At 46.0% G+C, this 24,811-nt stretch overlaps 1 protein-coding gene across 2 annotated transcripts in view; it reads right to left on the bottom strand.

Moving 5' to 3' along the window:
- Trappc9 (trafficking protein particle complex 9) overlaps window positions 1-24,811 on the bottom strand; it is a 461,796-nt gene that overhangs the window by 322,613 nt on the left and 114,372 nt on the right. For both annotated transcript variants that reach the window (XM_028773229.1, XM_028773230.1), the window contains one exon: window positions 16,161-16,313. In XM_028773229.1, coding sequence (XP_028629062.1) covers window positions 16,161-16,313 — 153 coding nt within the window. The remainder of the gene's footprint in view (window positions 1-16,160; window positions 16,314-24,811) is intronic.

Below are 24,811 nucleotides of genomic sequence, written 5' to 3'. Positions count from 1 at the left end.
CTCTGGTGCAGACAGCCTTCCCTCTGGTGTAGACAGCCTTCCCCCTGGTGTAGACAGCCTTCCCCCTGGTGTAGACAGCCTTCTGCTGTCTACTTGAAAAGCTCCCACTCATCCATCCTCTGATGGAGTCCTTCAAAAGCTTTGGGCAGACCCAGTGGCCGTTCAGACCCTGCGACAGTGGGCTTTGAGAACTGGCCGGACCAGCGCTCACCAGATGATTGTTTTGGAGCCAGCTGGATGTTTCCCACCTCCTGCTCTTACACAGCAATTTCAGAATCACTCATCAAGGTAAATCTTTAAGGTCATCTGTTAAAATTTCCATCCAAACTTTCAAACCAATAGATGAATTTTGGAAACATGGGAATTTCTTACGCCATTGAGTCTTCCTATCTATGAGCATGGTATCTCTTTTATGTTTGTCTTTGCTTAATAGTTTCCCAGCAACATTAAAATCACCTCTGGGAGGGTCCTATGGTATTTTACAGATCAAGATGTAGAACTCTCAGCTCCTCCGGCGCCATGTCTGCCTGCATGCTGCCATGCTTCCCACCATGATGATAATGGACTGAACCTCTGAACCTGTAAGCCAGTCCCAATGAAATGTTGTTCTTTATAAGAGTTAGGCTAGAACAAAGAAGTAATTTCAGACAAGAATTTAAATTTTAGGCTAGAACAAGGAAGTAGGCTTCAGACATGAAAATGACTTTGGGCTAGGATAGGGAAGTTGGCTCAGATATTTTAGTCATTCTGATAAGCCCTTAGAAACAGTGATCATGGGAGTGTTCACGGAATTGTGTTTAATGTCTTGCTTATTCTTTGAATATTTGTGTTTATTGTCTTGATTGTTCCTTGACTATTTGCATCTATTGTACTGCTAGACCCTCAACCTAGAACTGACCTTAATATGTGCATGTAATTAAAATGGTATAAAAGCAAAAAGGAGGAGGGGGGATGGGATAGGGGATTGTAGGGAGGGGAAATGGGGAAAGAGGATGACATCTGAAATGTAAATAAAATATCCAATAAAAAAAAAGACTTGCCTTGGTCCTGGTGTCTCTTCACAGCAATGAAACTCTCACTAAGACAGGCACTAATGTTAAGTTACAGCCCGATGGACTTCTATGGTTTTGTCCACAGTAGGGTGCCCTACACCCACCCAAATCACAGCCAAATAATTCCCAGCATTCTCTGCTTCCTTCCAGTCCTGTTGCTGTTGGAAGGTCTCTACCAAGATGCAAGACTATGACTGCCACCACAAAGCATCAGTCTCACTTGCTACAGGATACTAAATACATCTCTGTTCTCTGCTGTTTTTTTTAGTCCTCTTTCTTTGACTTAATCACAGGGAGATATTCGTTTAGACTTCCTGAAGCAGAAGCCTCAAATCAGCGTCCATGGCCTTCTTTCATCTCAACATGGCATTTGAGGCCCAAGCCAATGCTCATGTGTTTCTTGATGTATGCTATGCTGCTGTATCAAATCAGTAGTTTAGCCATTCTGTTTCTGGTAGACATTCGGTTGTTTTCGGTGGCACTACTGTAGATGCTCTGTCTGCATTTAGATAAGGACAGCAGACTTGCAGCCAAGCTCTCTTCTCTTCTCCCTGCTCCTCCTCCTTTTAATGCTTTTGGTTTTGGAAACTGAACCCTGGGGCTTAGGAATGCTAAACACATGGTCAACTGTCACCTGCCACCTGCTTACAATGTGTGCTTAAGTTCTTCACTCTTTTAATGTTGCCTTTTCATGATCATATTTTCTTTTTTCAAAGACAGGATTTCTCTGTGTAGCTCTAACTGTCCTGGAAATAATCCTGTAGACCAGGCTAGCCTTGAACTCACAGAGATCTGTCTGCCTCTGCCTCCTGAGTGCTGGAATTAAATGTCTGTGCCACTATGCCCAGCCTAGAATTTCTTAATTTTGTTATCATTTGGGTTTTTTTTTTTTTTTTTTTTTTGGTTTTTCGAGACAGGGTTTCTCTTTATAGTCCGGGCTGTCCTGGAACTCACTCTGTAGACCAGGCTGGCCTCGAACTCAGAAATCCGCCTGCCTCTGCCTCCCAAGTGCTGGGATTAAAGGCGTGCGCCACCACCGCCCAGCAATCATTTGGTTTTTAATTTGTTTGTTTGTTTGTTTGGTTGGTTGGTTGGTTAGGGGTTTTTCTGGTTTGTTTTGTTCAGTTTGGTTAGTGCTACTATTTGTCTAGGAAATCTTTCCCTACATATAGGTCATGGAAATGCTGTCCTCTGAAAATTGGTGCTTTACTTTTTATACTTTAGGGTTATGGCTCCTTTGAGCTAGCCTCCCCGATTCCCTCTCCCTCACAACTAGAGAACACTCTCCTCTCTCTCTCTTAGCTATAGTCCCTTCATCCCCCTTTCCCACAGAGCTACAGTCTCCTCTTCCCCGACTCCCTCAGAGATACGTACTGTCTGCTTTAGGTATCCTCTCCAGGCTGTGCTTTCTTCCTGGCAGCCTGGTGTCCAGTGCTATGGAGCTCTGCCCTACTGACCTGTTCTGTGTGGTGCAGAAAGGCAGCTGCTAGCTACATATGGCTATGGGCACTTCAACAGTATATGGTACACTGAAGCATCTAAAGGATTGATTATTGATTTCACTTGATTTTTAATTACTTTAAATTTAAGTAAATTTCTCCAGTGGCGACTCTGTTGCACAGTACAGGTCTACTGGGAGAAACAAGGCAATTTCACATAAATTAAAAAGTATCACTTTGCTAAACACGAGCCATAAAAAATGTATGGTGTTGAGTACATGGAAAGGGGCTGATCAAATTTAAAGGGCACGAGAAGGATTTTCTCCAGAAGTGATGCTGGGCTAGAACTTGGAGCATGAAGAGGACTTCAGTAGATAGAGCCTGGAAAACGGGGATGAGAGAAGTGGCTCTCGGAGCGTATGCAAAACCTCTGAGCAAAGAGAAGAACTCGCATTTCAGAAACATTTTCTCAAAGGGGTGTGTACATGCTCAGATGCATGTGTTTGTGTGCGGGCATCCGCATGGGATGGGGAAGAGGAAGGGAGGAGCTGAGGGAAAGAGAAAGGGAGAAAGGAAGAAGGGAAGAGACTTGAGGTTAGTTCTTAAGAGGCCTGGGCTATCAGTGTAGAAGCTAATTTGTGGGGAGGGAAGATTTTGTGTGACAGTTGGGGAGCTTTTGCATTTCATAATTTTTAAAATCAATGCTCTGCCTTGGAGCTTCCAGCCTTGAGGCTCTCTGGCTGCTCAAATGAAGGCACAATGCTTTTCCTATCAATTCTGATGCACGGATACAAGCCCACTGTATGGAGTATCACTGCCTTTAGTTTGTCCTTTGCGTCACTGCCTTCCTGAGGACAACTGTGGGGGAGGGGCTGGAACACGCCCACCTATTCTTATAAACCAAGCATTTCCACTTTAACTTCAAACTGATAATTCTCTGGTTTTGTTTCCCAAATTTTCAAATCTCAAAATAACCTATGCTAATTCAGCTACCTCTTGTGAGAATCGACATTGGCTTGTTTATGTTCCTCTTCCAGTAGAGGAATACATGTAAATGACATAGAAAAAAGAATCAGAGGGCTGGAGAGATGGCTCAAAGACTAAGAGCACTGGCTGCTCTTCTAGAGGGCCCAGGTTTAATTCCCAGCACCTCTATAGTGGCTCACAACCTTCTGTAACTCCATTCCCAGGGAATTTGACACCTTCTTGCTTTCTTATGCACCCAGTACACACAGGCACCCAGACCTACAGGCAAAACACAAACATATTTTTTTTTAAAAGATAAGATGCCTGAGTAGGAACATAAGGCTCATGTTAGCACCATCAGGACCATTGCTATGGGTATGCAGCAACACTATCTGCCCAAGGTCAAAAGGGCAGTGATCAGGGGAACCTGGCCTTGACTAGTTTTCCTTCTAGAAAATTTGCTGAGACATAGCTGGGATCTACACTCAGACCTCAGGTCTCTCAATCCTCTGGGACTTGATGTAGTGGCCCTGCCCTTTCCCGCCCTGTCTTCTTCCTCCATGTATCCCAAGAGGTGAAATGGATATACTGGGTGGTGTTACTGCTGTCTGAAACAGTCAGGAGATGAGAGTCAGTCTAGTCACCTGAGGAGGGAGCCTAGTTGGCCCAGATCTTCCCTCCTGTTCCCAAAATCCATCACATGTGGACCTCAGGTGATGCTTCCTCTCTAGTTGACCCACCTGCTTAAGCAGTCTCCAGCACACTTGGCTCCTTGAGAAGCATGTCCAGCATCTATAGTGACTTTCCAAGAAAGCTGCAGGCTTCTGTGGTCTGCCTTACACTGCCACACCTCCATGCTGCCCAGACTGGCCTCTGTTGAACCCATTTTCACACAGGCCCTGTTCAAGGGCCTTTATCTGGCAAGTAAAAACCAGTCATCCCAACCCAACACAGCCCTTGAGCCCCAAAGCCCCAGCTGGCTTTATGATGTCATCACTCCCCCAACCCCAACCCAAGCACTAAGTAGGCACTGAGAGGTTCAGGCCCAGCTCTGTGCTGAATCCTGAGAAGAGACTCCCTAAAGGAAAATGGTGTTGACAAAGTGAAACAGCCATTAGGGACTCACAGGAAATACCACCTCAGCTACTACAGATCACTAAGGACAGAACCCACAAGAGTTTGACAGAGGGTGGCTAAAGCTGGGCCCACAGGGCAGAGGGATAAGTATGAATGCAGATCCATCACTGGAGACAGCATCAGATGCACAGCAGCACCTCAGCACCTGCTATAGGGAATGGAAGGAACCAGCAAGAGGGGAATAGGGAGAGAGGGGGCATGAGCCCAAACTGCACAGGACCTTGCTCTGGAGAAGAATCTACAGATTAGAAGATGAATTTGAGAAGGGAAAGCTAGAGACAGGTAGAAGAGTTGCTGGGAGCCTCTAACAGTTTAAATAAAAGATGCCCAGCATGCCACCCTAGGCCGAGGGGAAGGGCGAGGCTGCCAAGGAGAAACAACAGACACATCTGCAGGACCCACAAGATGAAGATGAAAGTGCATCTCTGGTGGAACACAGAAGACAGCATCTGCAAATGGCCTCCGTTAGTCTTCAAAAAAGGGCATCTGATGAGAGGAAGGGGGCTCAAAGAAGACCCAGTGAGAAGACCCAGGCTAGTGTTCACAGTTCTCAAGGAGTGAGAGGTTATTCACCATTGGGGAGTCCTGTTGTGACCCAACATGCAGACCCCCATGACATGACAGGTCAGAGTCCAGGAATGCTCTGTGCCAAAGTCACCCCACTGGCCCCTTCTCAAAAGGCACCAGCAGCAGCTCCTGGACATAATGCTCACCATCCTTTCACCCTCTGACACCAAGCCTAGGAAGACAATCCATCATGGGCAGGGTCATTGCTCCATTTAAAAGGAAAAGCAAGCTGTCTGGCTGCCCACAGACAGTAATGCTACAGTGCTTCACCTCTGTACCCATCTAGAAACAATTTTGTTTGCTCTCTGGGGGAGGGAGGCACAGTTAGACAAACACTTCTGTGTACAGGGCCGCCACACTGCCTCATGACACCTTGGACAGACTGTCCACCTTTCTGGGACTCGGCTTCCTGTTCTATAAAACAAACTGATTAGGCGAGATGCCATCTCTAGACCGCTCCCTGGTCCGTGAGGCTGAAGAGTCCCTCCTTCCCATACTGAATCTGAAATGCCAGGTTTAATTATCGGGTCCAACAGACACTGTTGGCGGGGAAGGCTGACATTTCTTTTATAAAACCACGAGCCAAAAAGCACAGAGAAAAGGGAAATAGAATTAAATAATTAATCGGGAAGGAACCAAAAGCAGAGATCGTGTGCACTGAGCTCTCAGGCCCAGCAACTCCAGACAGCTGTTTCCACCCACAGCATCAGCCCCAATAAAATCAAAACACTAATGAATCGATCCCTCTGAGAGCGCCTCGCTCACTAATGTGTCCTTCAGACAGAGAGAGACATGGGGCAGCCTGACTTGATCTTCAAGATACCTTATGGAAAACTCCAGTGTGGAAATAACTTCTCAATTGGATCAGACATGGAAGACTGCTAGGCAAAAGTATTAGGACAGATAGGTCTACCTTGTTTCTTCTTTTAAAGACATTTTATTGTGAATGGTCACACTCACGGGGAAAATGCCATGCAAGAACAGAATCCTCTCTCTGTCTCTCTCTGTCTCTCTCTCTCTCTCTCTCTCTCTCTCTCTCTCTCTCTCTCTCTCTCTCTATCTCTCAAGATCCTGCCAGCTGACAGACAAGCTTGTTTTGCCTTGTGACCATGTAAACTATGACCTCCTCCTTCCCGAGGTCAGCCTGAGCCTGACACTTCATATTCTCACTCCCTAAGCAAGAGCCACAGACACTATAGTGTAGTTGCCCCTATCCTCAGATCTGGCATTTCATTATCGTTCATTTAAAGCCCTTTCATTCTTGTTTCTTTGTAGGTGAGTGCAGTATGTACTTGTGTGTGTGTGTGTGTGTGTGTGTGTGTGTGAGAGAGAGAGAGAGAGAGAGAGAGAGAGAGAGAGAGAGAGAGACATATTACCATCCCCAGCATTCTTAAACATGTGTTAGTGAAAAGCAGAAAAAGATGACTTATGCAATAAGTCCACATAGGGAGGAAAAAGAATGGCTCCTGAGTCCCCCCCCCAAAAAATCCATCTTCAGGGCAGTAACATGAAGTTTAGATTTAAACAGAGGGTGATAGATATGCATAAGTAAGCATATTTAATCAAGACCTGTCCATCACTCATTTGCTTGTTTGGACGCAGGTTTGTCTCTCTGTGCTGGCTGAAATGTACTATAGAGTGGACTGGCATGGAACCTGCCTCTGCCTCTGCCTCTCACACCCAGTTTTGCTGTAATTGCTCATAAAGAGAACAGTTTTGCAGTGTTAAAGTGTTCACATCAGGGTGTGGTCATCACTGTCTTCCCTATCCACTGTTCACAACAGGATGTTATCATCACTACCTTCCCTATCCACTGTTCACAACAGGGTTGCCATGACTACCTTCCTTGTCCATTGTTCACAACAGGGTTGCCATGACTACCTTCCTTGTCCATTGTTCACAACAGGGTGTTGCCATGACTACCTTCTCTGTCCACAGTTCCATCATCCCTCTTGACAATGCACATGAGGAAATCTGCTCAAATGACAGCAGGGTCTCCACAAGCCTGGACTGCATGCTATATTCCAGTGATATATTTAATGGTGTTCCTGTCCTCAGTCCAGTCAGGAGTCAGAGGTGGAGAACTCATCGTCAGCCTCAGGTGTGTGACCTAGGGACAATGCCACCTTACAGGACTGCTGTGTTCTGATAGCAGAAGGAGCATACTCTCTGGCTATGTCTTACTTTGTCATCTGGGTAGTCTCCACAAGCCAGCTCCTAGGAACTGCAAAAGTGAACTTTCCATCCCATTTTCAATGGGCACTTGGGATACTTCTACCAGGAGAAAGCCAGCTCACCAGCTGTCAGGTTCTCCAGAGACAGAGAGAAGAGGAAGGGAGAGTAAACATCACTAGTTATCACCTTCAAAATAACATTCTCCAATGGTGAACAGCTCCCTCCTGGAGCATTAAAACATGCTCACGGAAACACAGGTATCAGGCTGCCAACTTCTGAATACCTGCAGGCCTCTTTAGGACAGTCTCTGGCTCCACATCAGTGCTGGTTCCCTCTGATCTCTTCCTTACTCTAGGTTTCCAGAAATCCCTAAGACTCTGGATACACTTCCTGTTCCAGACCAAGAACTAGCCACTTATATAAGAAGCACTGTTCTGAGCAGGAAGGGTGCCAAACACCATGACTTGGGCATAAGCAGAATCCACTTTTGGCCAGACGCTAGGTTCTGGCTGAGCACAGGGCAGGAGGTAGACGAGTGATAAGAGATTAACTTTTTTTTAATAGCTCAAATATTTCTTATTGATACTTTCATTGTATCAATATGACATAGTAGGCTGTAAGATAGGGTTGGGGATTTAGCTCAGTGGTAGAGTGCTTGCCTAGTAAGCGCAAGGCCCTGGGTTCGGTCCTCAGCTCTGAAAAAAAAAAAAAAAGTAGGCTGTAAGACTATTGAGTTCATATCCTTATGCCTATTACCTTGTATTTTCCACATGAGAATCCTAGTTCAAGACCAGATTGCAGTGATGGAGATAAAGGGTCACGAGTGGATGGAGAGATGGCCCAGTGGATAAAGTGCTTGTGGCACAAGAATAAAAATCCGAGTTTGGATCCCTAGAACCCACTAAAGCCATGGGCATGGCAGTCTGCCAATAATCCCAGCACACAGGAGGAGAGAGGGAATTCCAGGACAACCTGGCTAGTCAGACAACGAAAACAGTAAGTTCCAGGTTCAATGAGAAACACTATCTTAATATATAATAAAGGGCAATCAGGGAAGGTACCTCACATCAACCTTAGGCCTCTACATGGATACGCATATGTGCTCGCCACACATCACACATTCTCTCTCTCTCTCTCTCTCTCTCTCTCTCTCTCTCTCTCTCTCTCTCACACACACACACACACACACACACACACACACACACACACACAAAGAATCATGGGCTAGAGAAAGGGCTCTGTCCGTAGAGTGCTATTGTACAAGTATTAGTACTTTAAGCCCTAAAACTCATGTAAAAAGCCAAATCAAATATCTTAAAGTTCTGTCATGTTAACACAAGCTAAAGTCATCTGGGACGACGACACCTCAATTGAAAGCATGCCCCCATCAGACTGGCCTGTAGACAGGCCTGTGTGTAGACAAGACTGTGGGGCATTTTCTTGACTGATGGCTAGTGGAGAAGGGCTCAGCTCACTCTTGCTGTACTGTCCTTGGGCAGTGGTTCTGGAGTGTATGAGAAAGCAAGCTGGATCTAGTAAGAAGCATCCCTCCATGGTCTCTGCTTTAGCTCCCGCTTCTAGGTTCCTGTCTTGAGTTCCTGTCCTGACTTCCACTGGTGATGGCCTGTATTCTGTGAGGTGAAATAAACCCTTTCCTCCCAAAGATTTTCTGTGGCTTTTTTTGATGGGGATTGTTTTTGGTTTTACTTGTATGTTGGTTGGTTGGTTGGTTGGTTGGTTGGTTGGTTGGCTGGTTTTGTTTTAATAAGTGTATGTTTGTGTAACACATCCATAGGTAGTGCCTGTAGATGCCAGAAGAGGGAATCGGATCCCCTAGACCTGGAGTTATTGATGGTAGTGAGCCACCATGTGGGTGCTGGGAATTGAACCTAGGTCCACTGAAAAAGCAGCTAGTGCTCTTAATTGCTGAGCCTACGTCTCTCCAGCCTCAGTCAGTTTTGCTCAGAGTTTTATTACAGGAATAGAAACCTAGCTAAGACAGTATGTATGTGTAATCTCACAGGCCAGTCACCCTAGTCTATTTGGTATTTCAGGCCAGTGAGAGACCCTGCCTCAAAAAAAGATGGATGATCCAGACATTGTGGTACACATCTTTATTCCAGCACTCAGGAGGCAGAGGCAGGTGGATCTCTATGAGTTCAAGGCCAGCCTGGTCTATTCAAGTTTCGGGCCAACAAGAGGCACATAGTGAGGTCTTACCTCAAAAAAATAAAAGCAAAGGTGGATGGCACCCAAGATTATCCTCTGGCCGTCACATGAACATATACACATATGCACAAATACTTGTGTACAGACATACACCACACATGCACCCTCATACATATGAACATACCAAAAAAGTCAATCATTACTTCACAATAATATACACTTAGGAATTATTAATCCCAGTGTTAACCTTAATGATATAATTACTGACATCAGCTTTAAAAGTACTTGAACACACAATATCCTTCCCCCACTGCTTTTTAAGCCAGCCTAGTGTGTGCATACTGTTAAAAGCCAATGCCCATGACATGTACATTCTCCCTTCTGACACCTCCTGAGTCTCAGTGCTTAATGCTCACAGTCTTTGTGACACTGTCTCTCTAGCTGTCTTGCCAGCCCACAAAGTCTTCAGAAGCTTCAAGAAAAAAATAATGATAGCATAATGCTTGCTTTCCTGTATCCTGGCAATTGATCTTGACTCTTGATTGCTAAGACTGGAGGCTCTGGACCTGAAAATCCTGGCTCTCATTTCATTGCATGAGAATCTAAAAACATGTTGTTCTATTGGGTTTGGACAGATTCTGCCTCTGTCAAAAACTCCAGTGATAATCAGATCTCCATTATTTCATAAATCACTTAGCATTTTGGCTTGAAGTCTAGTAATTGTGTTAGAGTGTGGCGGGCTCCCTGGGTCAGTGTTCTCATGCATATATGTACTGTTCAATAAAGATGTCAAGGATTTAATTTCACTTGAGGAAGTTTTCTTGAAATCTGGTTAACAGACTGTGGCCTTCTACTCTTGCATCTCAGGGTGATGCACAAGGACACATGCACAGGTGATGCACCTGCACCTGTGGGCAGGTGATGCATGTGTACTTGTGCTGGGTCTTCTTCATCTTCTCTCATTTCCCCTTCTTATACTTCTGCAGTTTCCCTCCTCTTTGTCTTCTGAGTCCCCATCGCTCGCACAAGACCAAACACTTTGCTTGAGTTTTGAGTTCCCTCCTACGTTCTTGCCATCCCAATGCTGAGACTTTTCTAACTTGGAATTATGTTCCTCTACAACTGGAATTGTTTCTTGGTGTCTTTTGACTAATTTGAAAGGACTCTACATATCTTCTTCACTGTGCACCCCAGCACACTGCAAGATGTACAGGTGGCCTGGAGAGATGGCTCAGCAATTAAGAGCACTGACTGCTCTGCCAGAGGTCCTGAGTTCAATTCCCAGCAACCACATGATGGCTCACAACTATGTGTAATAGGATCCGATGCACTCTTCTAGTATGTGTCTGAAGACAACTGCAGTGTACTCATATAAATACAAAATAAATAAATCTTTTTTTAAAAAAAAAATGTATTGGCACGTTCTGCTCCTTGAGATTCCTCTGTCACATTGCATAGGGCTTGACCTCTATCCTTCCCATTGGCCATCTTTACTGAGCTGGTTGACAGTGACCATTAGGAGAGATGGCTCCCAGCTTCCCTGACTTTGAAAAACATACACACTTTTTTTCTATGCTCTGTGGTGTTCTGGTCATGAGAGTTCACATTCTTCATGGTGGCCACACACAGGCAGCTCTGTCTTCCTGTTACTTCATATGCTACCCCATATCAATTCCTTCAGCATCTACTCAGTCAGGCCCTCATTCTTCTAAAGAACTTAGCACTCATATGCTCCTAGAATACACAAGAGCCCTGTACATAACATGTTCCAGTTGCTATTCTGGATCTGACCAAATAAATGGCCTCAGGCTATTCAGGAACAGCTGGTCTGTCACCATCAGCCACCAAGTTCCTGTTTCCTCTTATGTGACACTGAGGCCTCTCGGTGCCAGTGGTTTTGATGCACTTGTTCATGTTTTAGAGTCTCCAAGGGACGCTCATGTTTGCTTTAGCTACAAATTTTGCCTAAGGGTGTTTGGTTCCCCTGTATCTGTTTGGTCTCCTTTATTGGGCAACCTAAAGACACACAACAACTAAGACAGCTTATCACCATCCACTCATTCCATTGTAAACATAACATTCCAAGAAATCAGAAATTTCTGGTTGTTGTAAAGCACTTTCTAGTTGAAAGGCTTCTCCTACCCTGGAGGAAGATAAATGCTGCCCCAGAATCTACAGACTCGGGAGGCCACTGGCTCTGCGAATTCACTTTAAAAATCAAAACACAATCGATCAAAGCAGTACTCTGCGGCAGTAACTTTTCCTCTCTGCTTTTGTTTTTTGGTGGTCTTTTGTTGTTGTTTTTGGTGGGGTTTGTTTGGGGGGCAGGGGTTGGACTTTTTTTTGTTTATTTGTTTTTTTAAATATCAAACCTACCGAAAAGCTATAAGACTGAAATGAAGAACGACAGACCCTTCACCAAAAGCACTAGTGTTCAATAATCTGATGTGTTTGCTTTCTATATTCATATTCACAGCATCTTTCCTGCCCTGAATCATATCAAAGAAGGTGTAAGCATAATTACCTCTCCCTGTAGCCGTTCTGAATGTGCTTCCTAGGATGCAGTTCATCCTGCTCTTGCTTCATTATCGCTTTCAATGCCCTGTCATCGACACAACAGCACTGCCTAATATGTGTACACATCCAATTTCCCCACTGTCTTGGAACTTGGGTGCAATTAAGAATTACACAAAGCCTTTGACTATTGTATTTCTTCAACCTCCGCTGACGAGGAACAGTTTTCCTGTTTCCTTTTATAAAAATCAGGAATTGTAGTAAAACTTATTTATAGAATTGTTAGAAATTTAAACAGGAACAGATACAATGGCACAGGCCTATAACTACAGTAACTTGGGTAGCTGAGGCAGGGGAATCACAAAGTCAAGCAGGCCTGCCTAGGCAACTTAGTGAGAATCTGTCTCAAAATTGTTAAAGAGAGCTTTTTTTCAATGACTAGGGATATATTCCTCAACGAGGCAACTCTTACCTGACACACATAAGGCCCTACTACATCCAATCCCCATAGCACACCCCAGCCCACCCCCCCAAAGATCAAATGAATAACAACAATCACAAAGTGGGAAGCCCAGCCTTCACACATAGATCTGATCGTGTTCAATAGCTATTATGCCTCTTCCTATCTGTCTGTTGCCCGTGCCAAATCCAGTATCCCAACAGGGCAGCATCTATACTGCTGTAAGCTCACAAACTATTTCAGTAGCCATAGCTAATGTGAGCTCATGCCTGAGGAAAAAACTGAGCTCAGTTTCGAGTTTCTGAGACAGTCCAGTTAGGAGCCACAGGGATTCCCCTCCCAGCTCCCACGGGCAACAAATAAGTCTCTGCCATGAACTCACAGCTGTCTCTAAACAAAGGCTGAATGATATCCAGGTAACTTCTCAGAACTCTGTAACAGAGTGCTGTGTGTCCCACTTGCTGGGTAAAGGTCTCTGCCCTTGTTCTATGATTGCTGTGTAAACAGCCCGAGCAGCCATTGACGGATGGGTATCAGCAAAGATGTCCCCTCATTAATAACCATGTTGCTACATCTAACTGACCAGATATTAAGTCAACCCACATTTATAAACCCCTAGGAAATCATAATTCTAGTGCTGATTTAATTCTGTTTTACGAGATCAAAGCAGTTTTCCCAGATGATAAATGTCAACCTACCTTAGCCTATGGTAAACAGGAATGGTCTACAGAACAAGTAAATTCAGGAAACCAACAAAACCCAAGGAGCCAAAGTTTCCACCAAGAGGCCTCTCTCCTCCTAAGTGGCAACCTGACACGGGGGCTAGCAGCAGAGGGCCACCCCAGTGCCTTACTACGAGTCTCGCACACAAACCTCAGGTAGAAGGCATTGCTTGGATACATTCCTGGGACTACATCTGAGGAAAATATACCAGCAAAAGGGATCTGAATGGAGTCTTGGGACTAAATAACATTCACTCTGCCAAATCCCTCCCCTTGGGGGTTAAAAAAGTTGACTAAATAACTGTCTACAGACTGAAAAACTCAGCAGGGTGAGGCAGGTTACAAACAGATAAAAAGAAAGAAAAGGCCTGTCTGTCAGATTTGGCTTAGGTTCTAAGAATCAAGTCCATGGCTTTGTGCCCTCTGGACAAGTTTTCTGTACCAAGCTACACTCCCAGCCCAAAGCAGGTTCTCCTGTTCCCCCACATGATATCTGATGTTTGCATGTCCTGATATGTTAAATCCACTGGGCTTTTTCCATTTCTAGCATATCCGATATTTATTTTTCTGTCTTTGCTAATAATATAAAGAGACTATTACAGAGCTTCAGAGATGACGTTTTAACCCTGGAGGACAAACTTCAGGAAGGAACGATAGACTCAGCTCCCAGCCAAAGCCCTTACTGCTTACTGTGAGGCCAAGGGACATGGGACCCTGGTAGGAAGCAGTGGCTCACAGCATCAGATACACAGCAGACCTCTCATCCCCGGTGCATGACGACACATCAAGAAGACAGATGTCTGCAGTCCAGGAAGAAAATCCTCACGAGGACCCAAATCCTCTGGAACCTTCATGTGAACTTCCCGGTCCCCCAACTATAAGAAATGTCTATGGTGAATGCTGTCTATGGTCTTTTGTTAAGGTGACCTGAGCCAAGACAGAGTAACAAGGGGAATTTTTATATAGCAACTGTTTGAACAAAACCACTAGGCAGCTAATTTCTATAGCCTTCACACATGGACTTGGGATCACCAACGACTCCTTAAAGATGTCTTGGGGGGGGGGGCAGTCTTCACAAGAATGAACACGAGTACAACCTGGAGCCCCACAATGAAGGGAGGGGCAAGGGAAAGATATATCATCCACATATATGCCCTTGACCCCTTCACAGCCAAGATGCAGGGCTGAAGAAGTCAAGGCCTTTGTTCCTATTCCAAAGCGAAGAGACAGACGATGAGTGAGTGACAGACAGGATAAGGAGTGAGTGCAGAAGAGGAGGGACTGACTCTACCTGGGTAGATGCAGTGAGGTAGGCCTTATTGCAAGGAGATGCTCGGTCTGCAAGGAGAATACAATGCAGGTCATGCAAAGCTGGGAGCAGGGCCACTGGGTAAGCCAGTATAGCTGCAGAGGCCCTGCAGAAACAGGCTGAATAGGTAGCCATGGGCAGAGGTCAGGAAGCTGGAGACTACTCACACAGGGTAAGATAGAAAGGTAATTTCCCATGACAGAAGAATGAAACCCTTAACTCACCTTCTGCCTGCTCTCATGCAACACAAGAGCATTAACATGCAGAGAGGCCAGAAGAGACTGAACCCAAGACAGAGTCCCAGGGCTGAGGCGATGGCTCAGTGGGTGAGAGTCTTGCAGTGTAAGTATGGCAACCTGAGCCCTGATCCCAGCACCCACATCAAAGCTTTAGTTCTAGCACTGAAGGCAGAGGCAGGTGGATTCCAGAGGCTCGCTGACTAGCCAGGCTAGCTAATATAACAACATTCAGCTCTAGTGAGAGACTCTTTCTCAGAAGACCAAGGCAGAGAACAAAGGAAGAGGTCACCTGAAATCCTGCTCTGGTCTTGTATGTGCATATGTCTGTCTTTTTATGTGCACATGTGTGTACATATGTCTGTCTTTTTATATGCACATGTGTGTGTGCACAGATATACACATGTGCACATACAAGCACATATACAATATACACAGAGGGGTGAAAAGTTCATTTCTAGAGGGAGACAGAGACAAAAGACACCTAGGCTCTGGGCCACTGTACCTGCTACAACCCTTGGGGCTTTCGGGCTCACACCTTTGATTTCACCTACAGGACCCTCTCAACTAAAGCAAAATTTATCTGAGTTACATTCCACATCTGTAGGGGCCCAACCCCTCATTCCTGTAACAGACACTGAGAACTCTTACAGTTCTGATTCCTCACAGCCCTAGAAATACTGTGTCATGTTGTGGACTGAGTATCTCTGCCTTCTTGCAAAATGTTCATGCTGAAGCCCGACTAGCCAAAGCAACTGTATTAAAGACATGTTATGAGCATCGTGGGTAAGCAATGTCATAAAGCCATGGCCCTCATCTAGGGAAGCAGCCTTTTTACAAAGAGGGAGAGTATGGAAGAGATACACTCTCTACTATGTGTGGTCACAACCAGAAAATGGCCATCTGTGGATCAAGAAAAGAGCCCGAAACCCTGACCTCAGGCCTCAGGTCCATAAGGAGTAAGGGGCTGGGGTAAGCCACATCATACAAGATCTTTGCAACAGTAGCCTGAGATGACTCATACACCCAACCAGGTCCCCAGTGTCTGGATCTAGGCTTCGTAACTTGGTGTAAAGAGTCTGAACTACCATGCCTAGTTAGTCTGAGCTCATGCTGTGAGGAATTCCCACTGTCCCAAACTGCTAGACAAACCACAGGCTCTGAAGGAACACTTTATCATATAGCTGCAGCTACACTGAAAACTGTAATTGTTACATTCCACGCATTTCAGATGACCTCCCTGCAAATGACAACAAAACAGTCAGTAGGGGGGCAGATTAAGAACCATTTCGTTGAAATACACTCTCATTATTTCAGATACACACAGTAACTCACTACTAACAGCGTGGCCACAAGTCCAGGCAGCTGGAGCTAATGACTGGCAAGAAAATGACTGATGTGCAGGCAGGCTCACCATCACTCAGGTCCTGGAGGAGATTCTCCTGGCAAGAGAAGTCCAGCTTTGCCTTGATGTTGATGGTGAAGGTAGCCACCTTCCCGGGCTGCAGGGGGAACTGGGCCAGTGTTTCTTCCAGTTTCCAGCTCAAGAAGTCCCCATACAACTTCTCTGCAATGAGAACACAGAAGTGAGGAGGATGTGCTCCAGGCAGCCTGAGGCTTACCTGTCCCTAGGAGAAACAAAAGCAAAGGAAAAACCCAGCACTACATAGTGGATGATCAAAGGGCCCAAGGTCTTCCAGAATCAGGAGACCATGGGGTATTGCAAAGTTACATGACACCCTGTCTCAAACAGAAAGAAAGATGGAAGGGAAGGAGGGAGGTTGGGAGGGAGAGACGGAGGGAGGGACAATGTGTATACTGGAATCACAGCCCTGAACTTGAACTCCAACACTGGTCCCCTCAGCTCTTTGAGTACAGTTACAGTTCTTCTGCCACCCCAAGACAGCTTGTCAGTAGATGGGGCCAGGGTTGAATTTTGTGAGGTAAAATGAGGCTATATAATATTTCAGTACAATGGCCTAGAACATGGGAAGTGCTTCAGTGTGGGACGCAAAGGCTGCTCCAAGCCACTACACCCATCCCACTCAGCGATGAACTGTCAGCACACAGAAATGGACAGCCTTGGCTCTGGGGACACAGAGATAAGGAAGGTGTGGCCTCTGCTCTGTAAAGGATAAGGGTCTGATGGAGGGCAGAGTTGGACAAAAACGGAAGGACTTCTAAAACTGTTCCAGCTTCCACTCAATACGATGCTTCCTGAAGAAATTCTGTTCCTGTTGCAAACCAAACGGGTTTGATAACTGTCTGCTGAATTAATCAACTACCTAGAACTAAAATAAAACTCACTATTCTCTTAGAGTCCCAGAGGCAGCTCTCTCAACCACCTCTCCTCTCAATCAAGATGTATAATTAACAGGGCAAGGGAATACCTCAAAAAACTATGAACACTGTACTCTTCTTGCCTGCTTGGGTGGCTTTTGGTTTCTTAAAAGAGTTTCCTCTGAGACCACAGTTGTGCTTAAATGAACTATGAAGTTTCCGGGCCTTCCACACCATGGCTGGGCACCGTCTTGAGGACACAGCCTGTGCAAGCTGGGCAGGTGCATCCATGAACAGGAGACCATGTGACCAAATCCACATGGTCCCTGTCTGAATAGGTCCCTGCCAACTTTCACACTTCAGGCAATAGAAATGGGGATAGCGCCGGGCAGTGGTGGCGCACGCCTTTAATCCCAGCACTTGGGAGGCTGAGGCAGGCGGATTTCTGAGTTCAAGGCCAGCCTGGTCTACAGAGTGAGTTCCAGGACAGCCAGGACTACACAGAGAAACCCTGTCTCGAAAAACCAAAAAAAAAAAGAAAGAAATGGGGATAGCCAGGCTCCTGCAAGCAGCTGCGCATCAGGCTCCTCCCTATGTTCACTTGTTGAACCCTACACTAAGTCTGGGAAATGGTGCCTACTTCAGCTTTAAGTGGTGGGCTTGTTTCATTTCAGTTTCCTGGCAGAAACACGACACACCAAGCATGCAAACGGCCTTCTGGAAGTGTAACATAAAAACTTCTCCAACCTTAACTTCTGTACCCCTCTCCCATCTCATTTCCTTCCAATCTGCACCCCCAATGAGCCAAGCACACACTGTTTGTGGGGCATGTCACCCTGTCTAGATATCAGCTTGTATTGCAAACTTCTCCAGCACGACCCCAGAATCTGCTATTAAAATGCCAAACTAGACAAAACAACACCGACATCCTGTCTGTGTGCAAGCGGGCACCGGGCTGAACGTCTTTTAGACGTTTGTGAGTTTTGACATCTTCCGAGCAAGCACAGCTGCAGGTCCATTCTCTGTGGTCAGTCACACGGAGCTAAAACAACACAGGGTATTCAGCCAGAGCTCAGTGAACACATGCCCGACTCCCACACTGAACTGTGAGCTCCTGAGGACAGGACCCATGCATTATTCATGTGCTAGCACAGCAACTGCATAGAATGTAAATAAATATCTGACTGTTGAAGAACACAGAATCAAGCAAGGTAATTGTAAGCCACCAGATACGGTGGGAGTAGCATGGCCAGTTCTTCTGGAAGGGGCTGGAGAGTCCTCAGCAAAAGGCAATGTGCACTGTACCCAGGAATGAAGGCCCGGTCTGGGGATCAAAGAAGGCATCAGGGGTCAGCAACATTCTAAGCACACGGATGTGCTCACAGACAGGCAGGTAGAGGCCTGGGTCAAACTCACATGGGGCCCCCGTGACCACCATGAGCCAAGGTGGGGAGAGAAGAGCTGGGTAAGAAGAGGAACCGGTGGACAGAGAACAGACAGGTACCCAGCAGAGGCAGCAGAAAAGGCAAGTGTGAGATTTCCCTATGGCCTCTGTCCTGGCCTCCGCTTTTGTAGACATGCTCCACCTGCTCACAGTCCAGTGTGCTGCCACACTCCAAGCTCCCTGGAGACCCCAACTTGCTGCCATCCTGCTCCGTAAAGCATAATGTCTAAAATACAGTGGGTACCAGGTAAAGACCATATGTAAACCAGAAAAACAAAAACAGGTCTGCAGCAAGTAACAGGTAAATAAAAAAAAAAAAAAAAAAGAGCTCCCAGTCTAAATCAAAGGGTTAGCCAGGTATAATGGTTTACACTAAGACACCCTACCCCCAGCCTCTGGGCATGGGAGGCTGAGAGCAGGAGGATTGCCAAATGAGGCTAGCCTAGGCTACATCACGAGTTCTAGATCAGCCTGGATAACAGAAGACTATGTCTCAGTAATAATAATAATAATAATAATAATAATGAAAGAATGAAGGTGTTGGTGTATAGCCTAGGGTTAGAGCACTTGCCTGGTACACACAAGGTCCTGGGTCCAACACCTAGCAAAACACACACAGACACACACACACACACAGACACACACACACACACACACAAAGAAAAGAAAGAAAAAGACAGTAAAGAATAGGAAACGGAACGGACAGTGTGTAGCTCAGTGATCGAATGCATGCTTAGCATGGTCAAGGGCCTAAGTTTGATCCTTCGAACCATAAAATGATGACCACAACTGAGTGCTGGGCTAAGAGATGCACGGGAAGGAGGCAAGCAAAGTGGTGTTTCATAAGATAACAGTGACAGCGGCAACAGCAGCCTGCAGGAAGCACTCCTGTTTCCTGAGCACTTGACAGTGTCAGGGCTGTGCACATCTGTGCCTGCTGCCTCCTGTGTGCCACCATAAACGGAAGAGTGGCACAGAACCATATCAAATGTGAGTAAAGGCTGCTGCCAAAGCAAGGAATGTGGTATGGTGAACCAGCCCCTAAATGGCAGAGCTACTTGAAACCCAAGCCGGTGAGACTCCACAGACTGTAATGTCGACTAAGGCTAGTCTGACCTTGTTCTGGCTTCCGGCTTGTTCACACTGAGCTACGGTAGCCAGCTCTCAGCAACACATCTACCCGCAAGAAGCAAACATGCTGGGCTCTCCTCACTTCCATGACACTTGGCTCTCTGACGACACAAAGCAGAAACCAGTTTACAATATTGATTTTTTAAAACCTCAACCTGCAAGGCCATAATGTTAAAAACAGTAATTATATAAAAATAGCATAACAACTCAGAAATGGGCTGGGCCCAAAAGACAGGAAATCAGTGGGGTGACTGACGTCTGTGTGGCGCTACACACAGCTGATTACTGGACTCTTGGGCCCTGTGACTGCTTTGGCCCCAGGTTCCATGTGGACAGGAACAGGGGTCGGGGGAGGGCTGCCTGCTCCACTCCCTGGCCGAGGGGCTGTTCTTCTCTACTTCTCACTGCTACTGTTTCAAGGCTCCTCATAGTCTTACACACCCAGAAGTATTCAATTTCACCATCCTCGAAATTTACTTTCTAAATTTACTAAATTTACTTTTCTAAATTTTCTAAATATACTTTTCTAGGACAAGGAAGAAGGACCACCATCTTAGGAAAAAGAGCTCAAGCCAGAAAACCTGTACAGACACCCGCCTTCTTCAAGTGTGGCGCAGGCAACGACTTTTTTGAAGTCGGCTTGACAAACTCTTGCGTGGGTTACTAGACCTGGTAGGCCATGTGCTGACTTTCCGCATTCTAGGCCAGCATAGCAGTGGTCACTGCTTGCCTGAGAGGTGCCAGCAAGGCTCCGGCTACTCCCAAGATGTGAGCATCTGCTCTGGAAGCTTGAAAAGAGGAATTCCCCCAGAGGAGATCACAAAGCTGCCTAGCTGAACACAGGACAAGCAGTTGACAGCAAGTAGGAGCACGACAGTGAGAGAGTGCACAGGCTGGACTGTCATCCACACGTTCCCACAGGGGATCGTGTGGGGAGAGTGGAACATCAGCGACCACCCATGCCCCACACAACTGAAAGCCCGTAATCAAGTTCCCTGAGAAGCCCTGGGTGCAGCCCAGCCCTTCCTCACCAAGTGTGAGCCTCATTTGAGAGGTGTCTTACTGCACTACTGTCTTCTGTGTATTAGGTTCTGCAGATTAATGAGTGACACATTAAGCGAGCCCGTGTGTAGGGAACAGTGATTTCCTTTCAGTACCAAATGATGAAAGTATTTCTAAGACACAGCTCAGGGGTAATTCGGAGCGAAAAGAAGGCTCTGTGACCGCAGCAACACAGAAGCTGACCGTCCCAGGCACCAGAGCTGACATTGATTTCATGCTCAAGTGGGCCTTTCTGTTTTTATCTCTTCTCTGCAGTACTGGCTGCAGAATGAAATGACCAAAGGGGGTTTTCAAAATCAAACAGGGTGGTCTGTGTTGTAGGAACAAAACACAACAGAAATCAGTAAAACAGTCTGTGCCCCTTGCGGCTCCTTGCAGCTCCCCACTGCAGTGTCTAGAATGGTGGTCACAATCCTAAGGCTAGGGCTTCACTTAGTGTCATCAGTGAAGCCAGGGATTTCACACTGAGAACAGAACGGACGCTGCTTTAAACCTTCACCACCTGAGAAGCTTCTTGTTGCAGGAACACTGCACTGCACATTTAAGAAAAGCAAGGGACACACAGCATCTCACCCGCCAAAGCCCAACAGAGACTTCACTTCCTGGTAAAACACTCGACTCTCAGCAGGCATGTATATTGCAGCCGTCGGCATGACAGACGTGACGGATGTCAATTTTGTATTTTTAAAGAGCAATCTGCTGGATGTAGTTTTTAAAATTTCTTTTGTGAAGGTCAGTCTTTAAGCTCACATAGGCAGGTATCCTTACACTTGTCAACTAAAGAATGTCAGCGGTCACCTGGATGGCATGGCCGAGCGGTCCATGTTCAGGGATGACAGCGTTGGAAGGACTGTCCAGTGCTGCTTTGCCTGAAAGTGCCACCAATTTGTAGCTGTGGTGTTTACTAAGTGTCACAGGAATCATACAGGGTGACTAATTAACATAAATCCACACAGCAGAGCGTCGAAGCTTGGGAAGGGTGAGTTAAGTATGAGCATGCTTGGTTTAAGTGTAAGTGAGCTGATGATTTTATTAACTTTTGACTGCTTGAAATATGACAGGAAACTAGGCTACCTTCATATTTATGGTTAAAAGCATCAGACGTGGTGTCAGGAGATGGCATGTGGCCTGTGGAGGTGTCTCTGACAAGATATTTCCCAAAAATCATACACTAAGCTTGGTTAATGTTAAAAGTAAGTATCTGCAGAATCAGACTTCTGGGTTTTCAATTTTGGCCAAAAGTCTAGGTGGTAAACATGGATCCTCCCTAAATTTAAACCAAATTCTGTCTTTTGACTGTCTCAGTAACTACTTCTGAGTTACAAACATATGTTGCTTGACACAACCTGATACGCTTTGCACCATAGAGCAAATATATTAAAATAATGTTGAACATTAGCAGGTATTTCCACATATTTCACTTGGGTGCTTAAGCACCTACATGAGAACTAGAAACTGGCCTCTACTTTTAAATGATTTGTTATAAGACTTGGCAATAAAAAATAAAAAACTGATGCTGTTTAAAAAAAATAAATAAATTCAGAGAGTGAAGAAACTGTCCCGGGGAGATGACTCTATGAGTAAAACTCATGCCACAAAGCATGTGGACCTCAGTCCAAATCTGCAGAACCCATGTAAAGCCAGGCACCGTGGCGTGTGTGCATATGACCCTGGTGCTCCTGCAGAGCAGTGGGAGGCAGGTAGGGAGGGGAGAAGCAGGCAGGGAGGTGGGAGGCAGGCAGGGAGGAGGGAGGCAGGCAAAGAGGAGGGAGGCAGGCAGGGAGGGGGGCAGGCAGGGAGGTGGGAGGCAGGCAGGGAGGGGGACAGGCAGGGAGGTGGGAGGCAGGCAGGGAGAATCCTTAGACACTCACAGGCCAGCTAGCACAGTGTACACAACAGCAGACAACATAAGAGTGAAAGGAAGGTTAGGACCAACACTTGGGGTTGTCCTCTGACCTCCATATCTGTGCCCACATGAACACCTACCCATATGCACATATACCATAAATACATACATATGCACATTATATGTGCACAAAAATAAGATTTTTTTAATTGAAAAAAAAAAACGGGACCTGTAGATAGGTTCAGTGGTCAAGAGTACTCATTGCTTTTGCAGAGGATGAGGGCTTGACTGCCGGCATCAGTATCAGGTTGCTTAAAAATGCCTATGACTCCAGCTCCAGGAACCTGGTCCTCCCTTCTGGCCTCCATAGGTACCAACTCACTACACAACCATCCACACACTTGCAGGTGTACACACACACACACAAAATAAAAAATGAATCTTAAAGCAAAAAAAAATAAAAGCTGGTTAGGATATATATTCGTGAGTTATGTTCACACCTGTTTTGTTTTGTCTTGTCTTGTTTTGTTCTATGGTTTGTGGTGCTAGGGATCGAACCCATGGAGCCACAACTCTGATCTAGGTCAAACTTGTATATATGTGTATTCTGAGCACTCTTACACCATCTGCGGGAAAAGAAATACATTTTTCCTGATTGTGTCTTCATCACAATGAACTCCGTAGTACTTTGAGCAAAGGCAGTAAAACCTTTCACAACCTAGAAAGAGTCTGTGACAAGTGAGTTGGGATCAGAAGGGTGTACCCAGAAGTGAGATAATCCTTGTCTTCAAACAGGGTGGCTACGCTACATCTGTATGACAGGAACCTGTGAACAAGGACCCTAGACTCATTAAAGCCCAAAAGACAGTCTAGGCCCAAGAAAGGTTTCATGACCCTTACATTACTGACCCTCGCCACACACCCGAGAACCCAAAGGCCTTTTTCATGGGGCTTGTGATAAACGTCTCAGGACAGGAGAGCCAGGAGCAGAAAGACACTATAAAAGGATGATGACTGGAGGCAATGGGCCTGGCTAGAAGAGAAATGAACACAGGCAGAGATGTGGGTGTAAATGGGCTCCCCCTTACCTTCCCGCATCAGAGACAGACAAAAGTAGACCAAGAGGCTGCAGGCAGGCTACTGCAAGAGCTAGGCTCGAGGTAAGCAAGTGTGGGCCTACAGAGACAAAGGGTATGCAGAGGACTTACAGCAAACAGGAGTGTGAGTGGAGTATGCTCCCTCTGGCCTGCCTCCTGAGGGTTTCTAGGATAGCTCACCTCACATGCTCATAAGTTCCCAGGATAGCCCACCCCACATGCTCATACTTACTGTCACTGCACACCAACTCTTCTGTACTGAAGCCATAGCAGTAAATACCCCAATCCTTACCCTGACCTGCAGATCTCTGTGTGGCCCTGAACGTGAGAAGACGCTCATCTGCTACTGGGAGATGGGGGGACAGGAATGGCTATGGCTACTCTTAAGGAAGAGAATAAAGCTACCTCAGAGCAAGGAAAGCAGCATGGGGACCCAGAGAAGGTGAGACTTCACAGTTGGACATTAAAGAAGCAGAATGCCTGCAGAAACAGAGGCTTCTTATTAGGCACGGCTGAGGCTCAGCCCCCAGTACCGCTCAACCAACTCCTGGCTCCCGGCTATAGCCAGTTCCTCATCTCCTCACGTCAGGTGGGTCATCTGTTGATGCTGAAAGCTTTTCCGCACTGCAGAATGCAAGCCGCAGGGATTGTTCCCTCTGTATATTTTGAAAGCAGATGGCCTGTTTTCATTAATTTAATTCTACATGTAAATGTACCGCTGCTCAGGACAGTAATTAAAAAATGAATGACGGCTTTAATCTTTCGGTTGTAACTGCTTTGCTTCGGAAACGGTTACACGATGCCTGGCAGTACACGTCTTCCTCCCTTCCTCCTTTGTGATAATGAAGAAGGCCAGCAGAGCTGAGTAGAGGGCCTTGAAAAGCATACACATGTATATGAAATTCTGAGATGAACTCACTTTATTCTGACTTTGACAATTAAGAGCACCGGCTGCTCTTGCAGAGGACCTGGGTTCAGTTTTCAGCACCCACACATACACTCAAAACCATCTATAATTCCAATTCCAGGACATACAACACCCCCTTCTGAACTCCATGGGCACCAGGCGTACACGAAGTACACATACATGCATATAATACCCAATCTCTCTCAAAAAAAAACAAAAACAAAAACAAAAAAAAACCTAGTCACTGGTTGGTTGGTTGGTTGGTTGGTTGGTTGGTTGGTTGGTTGGTTGGTTGGTT

This window comes from Grammomys surdaster, unplaced genomic scaffold (genome assembly GCF_004785775.1).
Source record: "Grammomys surdaster isolate TR1022 unplaced genomic scaffold, NIH_TR_1.0 224, whole genome shotgun sequence".
NCBI lineage: Eukaryota > Metazoa > Chordata > Mammalia > Rodentia > Muridae > Grammomys > Grammomys surdaster.
Note: the sequence above shows the minus strand (reverse complement) of the source record. Positions and strands in the feature narration are given on the sequence as shown.